The sequence below is a fragment of the Martes martes genome (genome assembly GCF_963455335.1).
Source record: "Martes martes genome assembly, chromosome: 4".
Lineage (NCBI taxonomy): Eukaryota > Metazoa > Chordata > Mammalia > Carnivora > Mustelidae > Martes > Martes martes.
This window is the reverse complement of record NC_137891.1, coordinates 16,082,584-16,101,951: the sequence shown is the minus strand read 5'-3', so window position 1 is coordinate 16,101,951 and position 19,368 is coordinate 16,082,584. Positions and strand designations below refer to the sequence as shown.

Genomic DNA, 19,368 nt, shown 5'->3' with positions numbered 1-19,368 from the left:
TTTTCTGACATTTCTAAGTGAGTATTCTCCTCCAAAAAGAAAAGTCACCAAGGCAAGAAAAAGGCTCTGGTGAATATTGGATAAATATCACAGCTCCTTGAATCACACTGTGTCTTCTCTGGACAATGGCAATTACCCAGTAGAGATAATATGACCTGATATACAGTTATCCCTGGGAAGAGAAGAGACTTGGTGCTGCCTGAGGCTCTGATGTCCCTCCTTCAGTCCACATGTTTGAGTATCACCCTAAAATCACCTTCAAACTTCCAATGTTATGCTTAGTAACGACTTTGTCCTGGGGTGCCTGGGTGGCTCAGTCTGTTAAATATCTGCCTTTGGCTCAGATCATGATCCCCGGGTCCTGGGATGGAGCCCTGCATCAGGCTCCTTGCTCAGTGGAGACCTGCTTCTCCCTCTCCCTCTGCTGTTTCCCCTGCTTGTGCTCTTTCACTCTGTCAAATAAATAAATAAAATCTTTAAAAAATGACTTTGTTCTCTAATTTCTATTTTGATTAGGAACCTCTAAGTACATCCACACTTATTTATTGGTTGAATAATAGCTGTTTTTTTTTTTTTTTCCTTAGAGCCTGTGCAGATGAACCGGTAAGAATACATTGTAATGTAATTTAATGTAATACAGTGTACTTGCCGGAGCAAGTGAGGTCTCAGAGGTCTCACATGCCTCAGGCTTACCGGACATGCACCCCTTGAAGATTGAGACACAAGTAAGAATGTCTGCTTATTGGTTTAAGACGGGATGCCCCTGCCAACCAAGCCCGGTTGCCCACTTCAGTACCTCTCAACTGCCTTTCCCTATACCCCAAATACCTGGACATCAAAACTGCAATCAGAGGTTTGCTAGATCAGTGGGGATGCCGAGTTGTATAGACTGCTCCATGAGATAATACATCCACCCAGAAATAGGAATGGTGATGCCTATGGGGCAGCAGACACTCTCCACTGGACAGTGTTTCAAAGGCACAGCCACTCCTGGCTCTCTAAGGATTTTCTCTGTTCTATTCTTCAGCCTAACTCTCCCCCTTGGTTCCACAATTCTTCACCAAACCATAAATAACAAGTGAATAGGAATCTGCTAGGTGGGTTCCAAAGACTCCTGCTTCGTCTTCTTAGGATCAGGTCACCTGATTACAGTTTCTTGTAGTTCCAGACTCCCACGTTTCTCATCAGCGGATACACGTTTGGATTACTCCATGATTGGGTTTTCCTGATTTAACTCCCAAACAGAAACTTGTCACCTGTGTTCACAGGGAAACATCAAACTCACTGCCCCCTTTCACCCCTCCTTCCTGCTTTTAAAGGACTGTTGAGAGAGAGAGAGAGAGAGAGAATGAGACCACGCACAGCATTCTGCAACCAGTGCTCAGCACAATGAGCATTCAGCAAGCATTAGTTTCCTTTCCCAGGGGGGAGTGAAGCATGTATCAGAGCGCTGCACACCCAATCACACCATCATAGCAGAAGGAGGCAGATGTGGATGCCCTCAAGAGAACTTCTGTTGAGTGATTGTGGGGATCCAAGTTCTAACCCAATCTAAACTCCCAAATGGGATCCAAATGTGGGAACACCTCGAGGGAGATGGTGGGAGTGGCAGGCCTGCCATGGATGTGGATCCTCCAGGGCAGGTGGCGGGGGCGGGGGTGGGGTGGGGGGTGGCACTATGTGGCCTAACCACTGTCTAACCAGATGGGGACAGTGACTGACTCTCCCAGCTGACAGTGAAGCTCTGGCCAGATTCATCTCTACGAAAACTTCTACCTCAGAGTTCAGGGATAGTTAAGGGCCCAACAGAAATTCACCTTTGATATGAATGAAACATGTCCCAAGATGTGAACATGGCTGGACATCTCTGCCTCCTTACCTCGGGAGAAATGATAAGGCCTGATATTCACTACCCTGAGATTAGGAGAGAATGTGAAAAAGAAATAGAACAGTTGGCTTCGACTTTTCAGTGAGAAAGGAGAATTACCAGGTACTCTTCTCAGGGGACATTTCACCCATATGTGTCTGGGGTCCAATGAGGAGGGCACCAGCCCCACCTGCATCCTCAAAACTGCAATCACCGCAGACAAATGGGCAGCTAGAGAGACTGGTTGATGCCCGTGGTTTTACATTTTCCATCTGCAGCCTGTAAGCTTGAAATGTGGTCTTCATAGAGAAAGCGATGACCCTGGCTTTTAAGAATGAAGATAGAGAGCGGGGGTCCAAGGGCCTTCCCAGTGACTATGTTGGTAAACACTGTTCTGTGTGGAGTATCTGTTACACAGGTGCGGTGTTGTGTGTGTGTAATCTCATGTCTCTACAACACTAGGAGGCAGGTGGGGGCAAGAAGCTGATCTGCTTAAGGACAACAGCTGGTAAGTACCTAGGATCCGGACCCAGATCTTATGACCACTTTCTGCTTGGCCAATCTGCCAAGCACCTGTAGGAAAAGACTGTGGCAGCTCAAATTGTGTAAGATTTCCTAAACTTTGTAACCTGTGCTTGTTATTGTGGTCTCTCTGCTATCCGTGTCCCCACTGTGATTAGCTGAGAAAGGAAAAAAAACCAAAACCTTCAAACAAGAAAATCTCATCTGCTTGTCTTTAGAAGCAATGAGAGAGAAATCTCTCATGATCAGTGGGGAAAGGCAGCATCTAAGGGGTGGGATTCTAGAATACTCTGGAAGACAGAATGGGAGAGTCTGGGCATCAGGCCAAAAGAAGCTGCACCCCAGGGGCTCAATGGTAGAAAGACTCAGGCTGGCTTACACCAAGCTCCCAAAGACAGAGAAATCCCGATGTGGAGAATAGAGGGTTGAAGGTACACGGCTCCTTGAGGGCCCTGTGGCCATTTCTTGGACCTTGGCGCGACACACATGCACAGTCATTGCTCAGAAAAAGTGATACTCTTTCAATTTTGACAATATCATTTATTTTTTTAAAGTCCCTTTGGTTGTTTTTATCCTGGAAACACCTGATCTGAGCCTGGGCCACGGGAAACCAAACTCAGGTGACCCCTGGTCCTTTGGGTGCTCATCTATCCTCCTCACCCAGTCACTGTAACTTGTATGAGCTGAGAGGGTTTGGGGAGGCAGGTCTGCCTCCTAATAATATATCGATCCCAAAGGATAATTAGCTGTAACTACTCCCTCGGGTTAATCTTAGTGCACTTGGTGTATGGATGACCTGATGCTATTAATGGATCTGCTTCAGTGGGATGTGTTCACAGCAGGGAAGAAACCCTCTCCATGCTGCTCCCAAACTGGGCCCATTAGTGAAGGGCACCACTTTCAAGACATAGAGCTTTTCCTGCAAGTGCAGGGAGCCTTCCCTGCCTGTAGCCATCCATAATGGCCCCACCTTTCCCTACTGCCCTCCTCTCTTTCAGTCAGTAGCAAACAGTTAAGCTTGCAAGTGTGTCTGATTGTTCCAGAGGCATCGCCTTGACTTCTGCTGTAAATCCTCTGAGCGTCATGAGGTGGGTGGAAGTAGGGGGCTGTCCTGCGAATGGTTCTATGCCCCACAGGCCAACCCCAGGATCCAGCTCACATTCACCAAATCTTAGCCAACTCCCTGTAATTTCTCTCTGTCCTCAAACGGCTTTCCGAACAGTGCTAGAGGCAGGCCTGCTCCTGGGATTTTTTACGACTTCCGGTTTTCACTTTATAGTGTCTGGACTCACAAAAGTGAAGAGAAAGACAAAGACAAAGGAACAGTAACTAAGTTAGGAGAATTAATCCTGGAGTTAAAACTGGTTCCTTGGGAGAACTCCTCTCCTGCACATAATAATCTCATTTTGATTAACATTGCCCCATTAGGGAACAGCTACAGTTTGAGGGCAGTAATGGAGAGATCAAATTGGAACGGCCACTAAGTTGTCAGCACTCTTTGAAATGTGTTATCAACTTTCATTTTTGTCTGAGCCTCCACTGTTCTTCCAGGTCCCTCTGTGCTCTGAGTCAAGACTGTGTCTCTCCATAGGAGAGACAGCCTGTGGGATGGGAAGACAAGGCACTTACGGTCTGATAGGAATACATCTGAATCCTACCTCCATGTCCTAGGAATTTAAACTTTCTTTGCAGAGTTTCTGGCATGATTAAAGGAGTTAATAAATGTACACGTGCCAGTGTACACAGCAGGTGCTCAATTCATGGGAATGGTTTGTTTTGATTCATCGCATTTTGAACCCTGAACGTACCTTGTTGTCACAGCTGTTTCTGCCATGGATGAATACCTCTGCTGCTTGACATCCTACCCAGCCTTTCAGTCCTAGGTTAAATGACACCTCTTCCAGGAAGCGGTCCCTGATTTCCAAATCAAATAAGAGATCACACATGGAAATATGACCATGTTTTTCCTCTAGCCAGAAGCCACTGGGTGATTCTCCATTCTCCATTGCCTATTGGACAAATCTAACCAACTCTAGTGAGCACAACTAGGCCCTTTGTGATTTAACCTGTGTTCCCAGTCCTTCCCCAAATGCCACCTTTGTTTCACATTCTAATCATGTGCACCTGCTGTGGCTTCCTGACTACAGTGAATCCTCTCTTACTCCCCTACTGCTAGGGTCTGTACCATCAAACTCAGGTGGCTGAATAAACTTGCACTTGGATTTCTTGGACACAAGGCAAAACGTGGGGCCCAGTTGTAAAAGGGCTCTGTGAAATGTTTTTTCCTTTGGCGCATATCAATAATCATGGCCAAGTTCCTTGAGGGTCTTTGCATCTGCACCTTGCAAATACAGCTCTCTTGAGTTCATCTGAAGTTACCTTCATGATGACTGTGGAAGATGTGCTTGGGTCTCTACCTCCCAAATCAATCCATCTAGCCTATCTGCCAACTGCCTCAGATCAAGGGAAAAGGCATCCCTCCTATGGGTGGGTCAGAAATCCAGGGTTCTGTCATTGCTAGAGTACTGGGCAAGAGCTCAGCCCTCAGCAGAACCACGTCTGGCCCAAACCTGACTTGTCTGGCCCAAGCCAGCTTTGGGACATTGGCTATGTCTCTGAACTCTCATTTCCTCATCTGGAGGAGGGAAGTGGTCATAACCTTCCAAAATGTCATGGGGAGGAGTGCCTGGTCTACAGCAGATGTTCAATAAATGTTTATTATTATTAGAATTTCTGGAAATAGCGGACAATGTTTCCTCTGAAATTCCCCTGGACCATAACAAGCATTTTGGGACTGGGTTTTATGCACTGCCTGAACAGAGTGATCCAACCACTTTGGATATATCTTTAGTTCAAACATTAAAGGCCAAAGTTATGTCCTCCACTCTCATTCTTTCCCTCCAGAAGCCTCCCTGTGGCAATCACTTTACAGAGTCTATTAAGAGAGCCCCTGGAAGGAAGAATCTCTGTGCTCCAAGGAACATATTCAGGAAGTCAACCTCTGCAATTTTGATTCTTTTTTTTTTTTTTAAATTTTTTATTTATTTTCAGCGTAAGACCCACCACCTGGTTCCCCCACCCTCCCACCCTGCCCCTTCAAAACCCTCAGGTTGTTTTTCAGAGTCCATAGTCTCTCATGGTTCACCTCCCCTTCCAATTTCCCTCCACTCCCTTCTCCTCTCCATCTACCCTTGTCCTCTATATTATTTGTTATGCTCCACCAATAAGTGAAACCATATGATACTTGACTTTCTCTGACTTATTTCACTCAGCATAATCTCTTCCAGTCCTGTCCATGTTGCTACAAAAGTTGGGTATTCGTCCTTTCTGATGGAGGCATAATACTCCATAGTGTATATGGACCACATCTTCCTTATCCATTCATCCGTTGAAGGGCATCTTGGTTCTTTCCACAGTTTGGCGACCGTGGCCATTGCTGCTATAAACATTGGGGTACAGATGGCCCTTCTTTTCACTACATCTGTATCTTTGGGGTAAATACCCAGCAGTGCAATTGCAGGGTCATAGGGAAGATCTATTTTTAATTTCCTGAGGAATCTCCACACTGTTCTCCAAAGTGGCTGCACCAGTTTGCATTCCCACCAACAGTGTAAGAGGGTTCCCCTTTCTCCACATCCTCTCCAACACACGTTGTTTCCTGTCTTGCTAATTTTGGCCATTCTAACTGGTGATTCTTTACAACTTATTATATGATGTATAGGTTATGGTGTGGGAAGATCCAAGAATCTGTAGACCTGAGTTCTATTCTAGTCCTGGCCCAGCTGTTACCAGTTGAGCTGTGTGATTTTAGCTAGGTCACTTAGCCTCTCTGAGCTTCAGATTCCTCATCTATAATATGAGAGTATATACTTCACAAATAAGATAATGAGAGAGAAAGTGTTTTATAAACTACAAAGTATGTTCAAGTCTAAGTTTCTTAGATTTGTCTCTTTTCTTCCTGGCCTATTTTACTGTAGGTCGAAAATGTCTTATCTACAATTCCAAAATGCAAAAAATCTGAAAAATGATACCTTTTGTAACTTGCTTGGCTACAATACTTGACCTCAACTGATGTGATGTTACTTATAGACCTTATTTATCCTAGTTATAGTGAATATTTGTATGTCTTACTGTGGAAATAATGTATTTGAAAGTGCCATTCCAGTTACCCCTGGTGTGACAAGAATGCATGAGATATTCTTTTTTTTTTTTTTTTTTTTAGAGAGAGAGAGATCACAAGCAGGCAGAGAGACAGGCAGAGAGAGAAGGGGAAGCAGGCTCCCTGCTGAGCAGAGAGACCGATGCGGGGCTGGATCCCAGGACCCTGAGATCATGAACCGAACCGAAGGCAGAGGCTTAACCCACTGAGCCACCCAGGCGCCCCTGCATGAGATATTCTGAAACACATCTGGCCCCAAGAATTTTGCTTAAGGAGATATGGATTTATATCCTAGGAATAGATCCTAAGCTGTCATCACTCATGTACCACTTTCATTATTTTTGTCATATTCTTTCACCACCCATATCATTATTTGCTTTATAATATTTTAATTGACTCATATTTTACTTTTTTCAAATGAATCTTTTTTAAAAACACACAGCAAAATAAATATCTAATTATACATTAAAAATATTTTTCTATGTTCTACTCCGATTCACCCTGTACATTACAGTGCACGCTTTAGGCAACAATGACCTCCAACCAGGACAACTATTTTAGCTCCTAAATAGGACACGAGTGATAAGGGCAACACTGCCAAGTTCAGAACTCATCTTTGAGGTTTTCAATTACCATAAATATTCAGCAGTTCAATTCCAAGTGCCAGCTGCAGTCCTGCTGTGAGCAGTGATCTCAGTCACATCAGCTGTGAAGGTCTGTTGAGAAAAACCACAAAATAGCCAATAGAGACAGATGACAGGTGAATCTCCTAACAGCTGAGGTGTGGGAAGTTCTTTCATGGATACGCTCATTGATTCTCCCCTACACCAACGGCATCATTTAAAATAAAAATCAGGCCTACACAGGTTGAGAGCTTCGTCTAGGATCTCTGAGCCACAGGCAGAGCTGAGAGTAAATTCAGGGGCCCGCTGCCAACCTAGGGTTTTCTGTGCCACATCGGAGGGTCTCTCGCCCATACTAAGTCAGTCCCAGCTGCTCACGGTGTTGCTTATGCCACTGTCTGCCTCTGGTTAATATTCACAAAAACTGCTCGACTTTCATAAAACCAGCCTGCTCTCAGTCTAAAATATTGCCCTCATGGCTTAGCTATTATCCTTTGCCAGTTCATGAAGAGGCTCTGCAATGGTTGAATGGGTCTAACAAGGCTTTTAGGGGTTTTGAGAATCTTCAGAATGGACCAAGAATTATGTGTCAGTCTTAGCGTTTTCTACAAAACTGGAAGAATAGAAGTTGGTGGAACCAGGGCAGTGCCCAGATAATCTGTTCTAAGGCCACATATAACAGCATGATTTAACCTTTTGGCAAGTGTTTTCTAGAAACCACAATTTTTAGAAGAATCAAGAATTTCCCAAATTAGCTAAACAAGTAAAGAAAGTCAGAGGTTATTCTCTTTTTTTCATTTCACCAGAATTAATTACTGATAGTCCCAACTTTCTTCTTTTTTCCCATGTGTAAGATCATGAAAAGGAAATTACACTGGGGGTCTGGAAACTAGGGTTTTCAGTTCTGCCCATGTCCCAGAACCAGTCTACTATCTGTAGACCACAAAGGCAGGTTCTAAGGAGTTAGCCTGCAGCATAATCTGGACATCTAGGCGCTGTGGTCAAGTAGACATATGTGTTCATCCTAGCTCTGCCCCTTGGTCAAGTTCTTTAAATTTCTCTGAGCCCCTTCTTTCCTCATCTGTAAAACTGACCTCAAAGGTGTTAACGAGGATTAAAAAAAAACAAATTGGTTGTAAAACACTGAGCACAGCCCCGGCACAAAGTGAAAGGTAAATAAATGGTAGCTGTTGTTGCTCCTGCTGATTTGGATAATCTGGGCCTTCCAACTGAGCTATATAAACAAGTATAATGAAAGGCCTTTGCTTCCAATGATGATGGGGATTTATTGTTCACAACAGGATGATTGAGGAAGCATCATGCAGTTGATATACAAGCTCATCACAATTCAGTTTTCAAATGCATTAATTCTTCTAGCTTTGAGAAGCTATTCATGGTGCCTTAAAAGAAACAAAAAAATCAATCAGCAGAGCTTTAAATATGGCCAGTCATGGACTGTCAGTGGAAAAGGAAGTCAGGAGAAATGGGGATAAACATCATCAACAAATTATTATTATTTTAGTCTGTGCCTTTGACTTTCAGGACAGAACATTGTACCCAGGTGTGCCCACCTGATTTGAGTTTCACCAAATTACTGCCCCTGGCTCCTCCTTTCTTGGAGAGAAACAGCCCAGAGTTAAGGAGCAGGAGGCCGGAGAAGACATGAGGAACCCATGCTAGTATTTTGTGAATTGGAGTTAGCTGACCAACTGAATCAGGGTGACCTAGGTGTTAAAATACCAGACCCCCAGGCCCCAAATGAATGAGACTCTCTGGGGTTGGAGGTAGAAAATATGCACCTTTAACAAGCACTGTTGATGCAACCAAACCTTTGAGAACCACTGGTCTTAGGCCATGTTATAATCATGCAATAAATGCCACACATTATTCATGTGCCATCTCGGTAGGATTTCTGTCTCTAGTAGAAATCCATGGCCTAAAAGAAGCAAAAAAAAAAAAAAAATAGCAAACAAGCCATCCCAGGAATTGTCTAGCTAAATAATAGAAGGAAAACAAAGTATAACGGTGTCCAAGGGTATATGGAGTCAGCCTGCTTGGTGACATACAAGGACAGTGTCAAGAAGGTCTTCCCCAAGTGGAAGTTCCACCTGCACATTTTTAGACAAAGTGGGTAAAGTATAGAGGTTACTGGATAGATGCGGACAGGATGCACAAGCAGAACGAGTAACGTGGCAAAGCAGAGAGATGTGAGAAAGCCTCTGGCACATGTGAGGAGCCACAGTGACTCTTTCTGTGGCTGCAAGGCAGGGAGTGAGATTTCGAGGGATAGCGGAAACACGTCTTCTCAACTGTGCAAAATTGCAGATATGCTTGCCTTCCACAGAGAAGAAAAGCCATTTGAAATTTCTGGCATTAAAAAGCACGAACAAATCTCTGGGCTCTGCTCTGACTTGACTTTATTTTCCTTTTCCTAATTTTAAAATACACTGGCATCCTATACCAAATCCCAAGCTGATGCTAAATATAGTCAGCACTACCGTAAGTTGCTTTGCTTGTCTTGTTTAAACTCTCCACTGTAGCTAGCTTGGCCTCATTGTGTGCCGCACTGGGCTGTAAGCTCCTTAAGAGAAAAGATATCACAACTTCCCTGTTTGCAATCCTCACTGCAACAGCCCTCAATCTTGACTGTCCTTCAGGGCTCTAAATCCCTCTTCTAATTTAACCCCAACCCACGGGATCACTCTCCTTGTTTGATCCCACATCCTCTCCAAACCTAAATTCTTTCATTTCCTTAGAATATAGAAAAAGGGGATCCTTTCTTTCCTGGGCCCCAAATTCACCCACACCTCACTTTAGCTTCAGGTCTAAATATGTGCATTCATTTTGCACATTGGTCAACTCAGGTCACCAGGCATCTGGCATTAGGTGTTTTGTTCAGTCTGTCATCGCATCTTGATTGTCCTCGTCATTGCTGGTTTTTTCCTGGTTTGAAGAGTCACTGAATTTTAGGACTGGAAGGAATTTTTGAGTTATCCATTCAGGATAACTTTCTTTGATTCAGTTTTTTTTTTAAATTTAAGGTATTTCTTGAACACACATATACGCATACATATGCTTCTTATGGATTCTCTTAATTCTATTACCAACCTTGTGATGTAGGGATTATTATAGCCATTATTATGCCTTTTCTATTACAGATTAGAAAGTGAAAGCTCAGAGAGATTAAATAATTTGCTCAAAGTTACCTAAGCGATAGAGCCAAGACTCAAGCTCAAGTCCGTTGGCTCCAAAATGAATGCTCTTTCCATTCTTCTACACTCCCAGCTTTAGAATATCTGCCTTGTATAGACTCTGCAGACCCATCCACTGGATCAATTTACCTATCCTCTCTCTCATCCTGGTGTCTCCAAAATGCCCTCAACTTTCACTCTTTACAGCTCTAGTCTCTACCATCATTTATCTCCGATATGATTCAATCTAGAAGTTTCCTCTCCTCCCAAAGTTATACTCAACAACATTAGCATGAAAAGTGCAATGATGATCTTGCTCTGGAAGGTCCTATGTGCCGTCTTTATTAAAATAGCAACAATTTTCAAGATGCCACTCACATTTTATATTCTGTACCTATGTCCTCATCCCTAACAAAACTATTTTGAATCACCCATGAATTACTTTTGGAAGATGAGAATTCTTTGCTGGGTGAACCTAGATGTCATTATTTTCCTCCCTTATTTGAGATTACAGTAGGACAGCTTCTGGTCCAGTGAGTGGGATGTGAAACTAAAATTAATTCCTTTGAGTAAAGGTGCTTTCTGAACTGTATCAGACTTGATACCCATCAGGCACCACCATGGTCATAATCCCACTTGTTCCCTAACAGTCCCAGAAGTGCTGATAGTGGCCTGACCACCCTGCACAGCCAGAATTTCCCCTGGGCCTGAGAAGCAGGAGCTGCCATCCAGATTTCATTTCTACTTGCACTCTACCAATGGGCAGAGCCACAATAGTAAGGCAGTGTGTGCACACTTCTTTCTCCTTTTTTAAATTTTTTAAATTAGCATATATTATATTATTTGCCCCAGGGGTACAGGTCTGTGAATCATCGGGCTTATACAATTCATAGCACTCACCATAGCACATACCCTCCCCATATGTCCATAACCCAGCCACCCTATCCCTACCCCCCCAACCCCCAGTAACCTTCAGTTTGTTTCATGAGATTAAGTCTCTTATGGTTTGTCTCCCTCCGAATCCCATCTTGTTTCATTTTTTCCTTCCCTACCCCCAACAACCCCCCACCCTGCCTCTCAAATTTCTCATATCAGAGAGATCGTATGATAAGTGTCTTGCTTGACTTATTTCACTCAGCATAATACCCTCTAGTTCCACCCACATCTTTGCAAATGGCAAGATTACATTTCTTTGGATGGTTGCATAGTATTCCATTGTATATATACACCACCTCTTCTTTATCCATTCATCTGTTGACAGACATCTAGGTTCTTTCCATAGTTTGACTATTGTGGACATTGCTGCTATAAACATTTGGGTGCACGTGCCCCTTCGGATCACTACATTTTCATCTTTAGGGAAGTACCCAGTAGTGCGATTGCTGGGTCGTAGGGTAGCTCTATTTTCAACTTTTTGAGGAACCTCCATACTGTTTTCCAGAGTGGCTGCACCAGCTTCCATTCCCACCAACAGTGTAGGAGGGTTCCCCTTTCTCTGCATCCTCACCAACATCTGTCGTTTCCTGACTTCTCTTTCTTCTAACACCACCTTCTTTTCTGATGTTTCCCCCTTTCCCTCCTATCATCCAATCTTCCCTTTGGGCTCTAAATACAAAATTTCCATTCTTCCAGATCCATCCTAACCTAGTATTCTTTCATTTTTCACTGGAGATACCATTTCTGTGGCATCAGGGTGCTACCAATTTCAATATCAGCCTTGGTGTAATTTTGAGAAATAAATTGAGCACCCAGAGAGATGGGCTATTTTTATTTGAAGCAAAATCCATCACTGGAACTGCTATCTGAGGTAACGAAAAAGACTTGGAAAACAAGGCATTCAAACTATTCCCATAGCAACAAGGGAATCATGCATTGCTGTGTGGTCCAATAGATGTTTATGGAAATGGCAACACCTATGAAAGGATTATAAAGTGACTGAGCATAGGAATTACAGGCCAAGATCTGGATAACAGAGAACCACCTCTGTCATTCATTCTGTATGACCTTGAAGTTCTCAGAATTCAAGTTCCTTGCCTATGAAATGGGGTAAAGAATACCTGTATCTTCAACATTGTTGTCTTAGCCAAATGAGATAATCTGTTTGAAATTTGTCAACTAGAGAGCTCTAGATAAATTATGATCACTCCGTTGGGGAAGATAATGCTAAGGTTTAGAGGTGACAGCAACCAAGGGTGGATAATCAAGTAAGGAGCACACACACACACACCAGGCTTTCTGGACCATGTTCAGGGTGGGGGAAATTCAGAGATAAAAGCCATAGGAGGTGTGTGAACCTGCTTCCCACTGCATTTGAACAGTATTCAAGTACCCAGGAGGGCCAAACTTCAGGCACTGGAAGAGAAACCTCAGTCTTTAGACTGTGGAGCTTTTAAGTTGGGTGGCTAAGAGAATACAAACCCCTCACACGGTGTGATCAACAGCTAGAGTCCAAACCTGTGGTCCCAGCCACCATGTGGCAGAACCTTGGCACTGTCCTTATGTCATTGTCTCAGCATTCATCAGCTGAAGAAATCAAGCTATCCCAGCTACCTTGTCACTTCAGGGTTCTACCATAAGTTGGTTTGCTTATCTTAAACTTTCAGTTGTAACTGGTTTCTAGGGAGTTTTTCAGAGGCCAGACTCTGAAGAATCAGTCTGGGATAAGTTAGCCCTTACTTTTCAGTAGATTAATAAAGAATACTCTTTCTTTTTCCCCACTTGAGTCCTAAACTTTCTGAGTTCAGACAAAATTTTTTGAGTTGAAGATAAAATAGCAGGCTTATGGGAATAGAGGGTAGGGTGGAAATATGGGTGAGGTATACAGTAGCAACAAAGAGCTTGCTAGTTCTTCACCCCAGAATTAGGCAGAGCAGCTATCAAGTCACAGGCATCTTTTATAAAATTTGGGCCTTTCTGGACAGGAGCAAAATGTTTTCTAATAAAATTACCCAGTGGTCCACTTCTCTGCAGGGAAGCAGATGCCAAAGGAAACCCAGTAAGTAATGACAAATTCCCCCCAAACCAACCATTGTAAGCAAAATATGGTAAATATACACAACCCAGGGCAGGGGAGAAGTCAAGCTAGTAATTGAGAAAGGTTAAAACTATTAAAATAGATAGCTCCTAAAGAAATAAATGCCATGAGACGAAATATCGCTTCTTACCCGATTTTGAAGAATCCAGTGAACTGTAGTCAGTCCTATTTCACATGAGAAAGGAGGTGTGTCTGAAGTTTACCATTAAATGGAAGTCCCATTTCCACCCCCATGGATGTGTGGTATATGTAAGACAATAGCTATCCAAATGACAAAGCCATTTTCCATGCAAAGTCTCCTTCCATCTTAAAACAAGCCTGTGAGTACTAATAATAGTGTCTAATATTCAATTTGCAGATGAGCTAAATGACCAGGATCAAATAACTAGTAAACAGAAGACCTGGGACTTAGATTTAAACATTATTTCAATGAAACTACAGGCGTTTCATAGGACCTTATCAGCTTTAAACAACATGCAAGAAAACTATTGGGAGGCCCCAAATCATCATACTTCAGTGCAGTTATTTTAGGGGTCATAGTGCCGCAAACAAATTCAAAACCATGTGTTTGATCTTTTGGTTGCTTAACTTCATCAAAGGTGTGTCTGACAGACTGAGATTTCAATACTTAAAGTCACACAATAAAGGTCTAAAGAGAGAGAAAGTGGAACATTTTCACTCTCGCATTCCTCAGCTCAAAAATATTCCACAGATTCCTCTTTTAAATATGTGTGTGTGTGTGTGTGTATATATATATATATATATATATATCTCCAATAAATTGGAGACCAGAAAGAGTCCTGAAAACTGCTATCTCCACAACAACCATTTACTGAGCACCTTCTATATGGCAAGCATTTCACCAGGCATTATAGAGTTTCAATCCTTACAGCCCTAAAGAGAGATATTATTGTCTCAATTTTATAAATGGGGACAGTCTGAGACTTCAGAGAGGCTAGTCATCGTGTGTGAGCTCCCACAGCTAGGAAATGATTGGCTTAGAACTGCTGGTTTCTGAGTGACAAATACTAATAGCACAGCTTCAGAAAAGTTAAGGACTTTTCAGCCATGAAAGTAGATCTTCCCATATGACCATGGCCAGGTCTATCAGCAGCAACTACTTCCCTCGGACGTTCAGAAGGCTTAAAAAGCACACTGCAAATGGATGAGTAGTTTAAATCCGTCCATGTCTTTTTAATTAATTTACAACTCCCTTACCAAGCCTTCAGAAGTTCAAAATTAATACAGAGCTAATAAAAACCCAGGTAGAAAGAGGGATAACCCATAATATGGTATCATGATAAATACCAAGGACCCAACAACACATCAGATACAGCCTTTGCCTCAGTGTTGAGGCATCACACAACAGATGTGAAACAATGTGCTAATGGCATTCAGAGGGAGCCACGGAATGATGAAAGATTTAACTCACTGATTTAGACTGAATTAATGTCTTGCTCTTTAAGATTGCTATATTTCATTTATATTTTTTCCGAATTGGAAAGATGCAATATTTTTATTTAGAAGGTTACTGGCATGAAGTCTTACTGCAGAGTAAAGATGAACCAATATGCTGTGTCAAGCTGACTTAATCACCCTTTGTTGAATTATATATAAAAAAAAAAAAACGGGGCGCCTGGGTGGCTCGGTGGGTTAAAGCCTCTGCCTTCAGCTCAGGTCATGATCCCAGCGTCCTGGGATCGAGCCCCACATCAGGCTCTCTGCTCTGCAGGGAGCCTGCTTCCCCCTCTCTCTCTGCCTGCCTCTCTGCCTACTTGTGATTTCTGTCTGTCAAATAAATAAGTAAAATCTTAAAAAAAAAAAAAAAAACTAAAGTAAGATGCTTTACAAGAACTTAACAGCATCGTTGTGACCCATGTGCGTCACTCACTTAGATTTACAGAATTCTAGAGCTTGCCGAGTACCCAAGGTTGTCCATATCCCTGACAGCAGAAGATCCTCAAAAGAAGGACTTGGATCTCATGACTCTCTTGAGCCACTTCCCTCATAATCTGGTTTATTACTGGGCACCAAAGACATAATGGTAAAAGTGAGTGTGGAAGACAGTTTTTTCTGAGTTGCATTCTGAATTTCTAAATTTTGCAGAGACAAAGAGAAAAGCTGAATCTTAAATTAGTAAGTGAAACTATTTATTAGCCATCTGAGTGGGAAGAATATTGCAGGAAGATATAATTATAAAACCTGAATGTAGCTGGAATCCAGCTTAGAGCATTCAGCCTGTTTATAAAATATGCCAGATATCAGATGGCATGCAAAGGGTAATGTGTTAATAGCAGATAGACAAAACACTAGCTACAATTTCCAGGAAAGACTAAAGAATTTGGACTAAGCTTTTGGCAGAACTGCTCAACAACATACTTTTTCTCTCGAAATCCAACTGCTTAGAAATAGAAAGGACTTGAAGGAAATGAGGAAAGTTTATTTTAAGCACCTTAAGCATTGTTCTTTTTAAATCTTTCATTTGCTACACAGAGAAAAACACATACAAAAAGGAGGATACCAAGGATAGAATGTTTACTTAGTAAACTTAAAGCCCCTAAGTTATCCACCCCTCTCTCCGGTTGCCTAGAACAATGCAGTCCCATAAAATTTGAAGAAAAAAGAAGCCTAGAATATGGAATCAGAAGAGTTGTATTTAAATAAAGCTCCAGCAGCTTAAAGAGCTTTGCAACTGTTCTCATCTATAAAATTGGGGATTGTATTACCTTTCCTTCTTTGCCAAACAAACAAACACCCACAAAAAAACAATGCTGCGATTATTAAGATATTCTGATGACTCCTCAATGGTCGCTATTTGCTTTTGCCCGGAGATTATGATTTTAAATGCTTCGCAATATATCTTTTCTACCCTACTACTGCAATGATGCATTTTCAACGTAAGCTTTTTCTTTCACTGACTTATTTCTCCTAGCATCCAGAAAAAGTCAAAACTTTTTTTTTTAATTTATTTATTTGACAGACAGAGATCACAAGTAAGGAGAGAGGCAGGCAGAGAGAGAGGAAGGGAAGCAGGCTCCCTGCTGAGCAGAGAGCCCCATGTGGGGCTCAATCCCAGGACCCTGAGATCATGACCTGAGCCGAAGGCAGAGGCTTTAACCTACTGAGCCACCCAGGCGCCCCAGAAAAAGTCAAAACTTTTTACACAACGTGCAAAGGTCTGCGGTATTTGCAAAGAAAAATACAAAGATAAGTGAGATCTGATTCCTACCTTCAAGGAACTTATGATACAACAGAAAGGATACAGGTATGAAAAACATGCCTGCGATAATAAAGCATTATCTGGAAGACTAGATCATTACAATAATGGTCTCTGATGAATAATGCCTTCCTGTGTCCATGCCCCTTTGCAGTATGACGTGGCCATTTCTCACTCTAAAAGGATAGAGTCAACTTCTCCATTCCTTGAATTTGGGCTGGTTTTGTAACTTGTCTTCACCAAGGGAAGGTGGCAGGAGTTGCCTGGCATAAAGTCTCCATTAGGAGACCTCATGGTTTCTACTTTTACTCTCTAGGGACCCAACTGCCATGTAAGGAAGATTTGGTTAGACCAAGAACTGGTAAGAAACTATGTGGTAAGAGAGATCGTAGTCTTCCTCCCATCTATGCCCAAACCATCTTAAACACTCCAGCTTCTGCCAATTCACCAGCTGACTACAGCCACATGACTGAATCTAGGCAAGACCAGCAGAGAAATTGCCCAGCAAGCACACAGAAATATGAGAAATGTAACTTGTTTCCAGCCCCCCAGTTTCAGAATAGTGGATAACTGAGATCTCTGATAAGTATTATAATGGACTTAAAAGGTGATTTGGGAACAAAGAAGAATTAGAAACTATTTCCTGCTCAGAAGATGCGGGGTGACAGTTAAAGACAACTGTATAGCAATAATTACTTTTTCTTTTTTTCTTTTTTGGGGGGGCTACTTTAATACAACTTTATTGCAAATATTTGAAGTATAAAATTTGGTGAGTCTTGGCATGTATCATCACCAAAATCAAGATAAAGAATGCATCCATCACCCACAGGTTTACTTTCTAAAGTGGTTGCACCATTTTACCTCCCTACTGGGAATGTTATTATGTACCAGCTGTCCCACATCCTCATCAACCCTTGATACAGTATTTTTTTTTTCAAATTTTAGCAATTCTAGCGAGTGTGGTTTTAATTTATATTTTCATGACTAATGACATTTAGCATCTTTTCATGTGCTAATATGCCTTCTATATATCATGCATGGTTGTTAGTTAAACTGGGTTTTGTCAGTTTATTTTTGCATCTATTGAGATGATCATACAGAGAAATTGGGTCCTTAAATATTCATAGTTTTCCTTCTTCCTCCCATTCTCTATCTCCTCTCTTTGCATCTACACATTTTTATTTTTATTTTTATTTTTTCGCTTCCCCGGGGCTCCGGAAGGGAAGGAGGTGTGTCGCATCTACACATTTTTAAAGGCATTTTTTTGTGCCCACATGCCTCCAAAGGTTGTTCTGTTACTTTCTTCTTCCTATGCTTCAGTGTGCATTGTTCCCTACCAACCTATCTTGCAGGTCACTAATTCTGTCTTTTGTGTGCAAATCCACTGTTTTATCTGCCTAATTTGTTGATTCCAGATATTGCATGCAGTTATAGAATGTCCATTTTTGATTAATTTTATAGAATAACTTTCTGATGAGAGCCTCTACCTTTTTTTTCCCCCCGTAACTTTTCTCAAACAAAAATAACAGATGTATCACTATATTGTACACTTGAAACTAACATAAACAACGCATGTTAACTATACTGAAATTAAAATTTAAAAAAGGAGGGGTCCCTGGGTGGCACAGTCAGTTAAGCATCCAACTCTTGGTTTTAGCTCAGGTCATGATCTCAGTGTCTTGAGATCAAGCCCCACATAGAGCTATGAGCTCAGCGAGGAGTCTACTAAAATTTCTCTCTTCCTCTCCCTCTGTCACTCCCTGTGTGCATGCTCTCTCTCTCTTTCCAAAACAAATAAATCTTTTAATTTTTAAAAAAGAAAGAAAAATAACAGTTATTTTAGAGTTCTTGTCAGCTAACTCCATTATCTGGATTATCTGTGGGTCTGTTTCTTGTGTCTCTTTTTTCCTTAGTTTTTGGTCACATGGTCCTCTTTTGGAATGTCTCAGAATCTTCAATTAATTTCCAGGTGTTAAAGGTTTTATAGGCTTCTGGTAATATCTTCCTCCAGAAAGGTCCATCCTTCCTTTTGCTAGGACAATATAGCATTCACCCTAATCCAGCTAGAAATCATGATAAATCAAGGCAGAGTTGCAAACGTTGATATAAGGCTTCTACTTTTGCCCTGGCCTTCAGAATCTTCAAATGATAACCTAGGCTGTTCCCCAGGTCCCCTTCTTCCAGCAGGTTCTGAATTTAATCTTTGTTTCATAAGGCTCTCTGCTTAATTTTGTCTCTTGTCCTAAATAGCTCTACAATCTTGCAAATTTTCTGAGAGGGAATTACATATGCTTGAGGCTTCTGATTATATCTCCACCAAAAGCTCTCCTGGTTTCTGTCCCCTAGAAGCAAGACTTAAAATACACAAAACCAAAATTATCAGCCTCCTGACGGAATAAGAATGGACAAAAGCCCCCAAGCTAAAAGCAGCTTTAGAAGTCAATTCACTTCTAAAATGTTCACTCCTCTTTGGAGTCCTGCCTAGACAGGTCTCCACTGCCTTCAAATAGATGAGCTGATATGGTAGTGGTGGACTTAATAATTTATAGCAGCTAGTGATTGTTGTATTTTTTATTCTTTCCTTTTCTGAACAGAAGTGGTTATTGCATACTTGGTGTTAGGGGCAGATACATTTTTCATTTATAGGATATCTAATACCAATGAGCCAATTTAAAGCCTTATAGAGAGAACAATATATTCCTGGAGTTGAACGCAGTCACTGCACAGAAATTATAGCCCACTCCCCTGTGGATGG

The 19,368-nt window shown here is 41.9% G+C and overlaps 1 protein-coding gene across 1 annotated transcript in view; it reads right to left on the bottom strand.

The window, feature by feature from the left end:
- Nucleotides 1-6,923: 6,923 nt before the first annotated feature.
- The window catches only part of TMEM65 (transmembrane protein 65), an 83,107-nt gene continuing 70,662 nt past the window's right edge, over nt 6,924-19,368 (bottom strand). Inside the window, exon 7 of the mRNA XM_080802644.1 lies at nt 6,924-7,264. Coding sequence (XP_080658770.1) covers nt 7,199-7,264 — 66 coding nt within the window. The 3' untranslated portion in view covers nt 6,924-7,198. The remainder of the gene's footprint in view (nt 7,265-19,368) is intronic.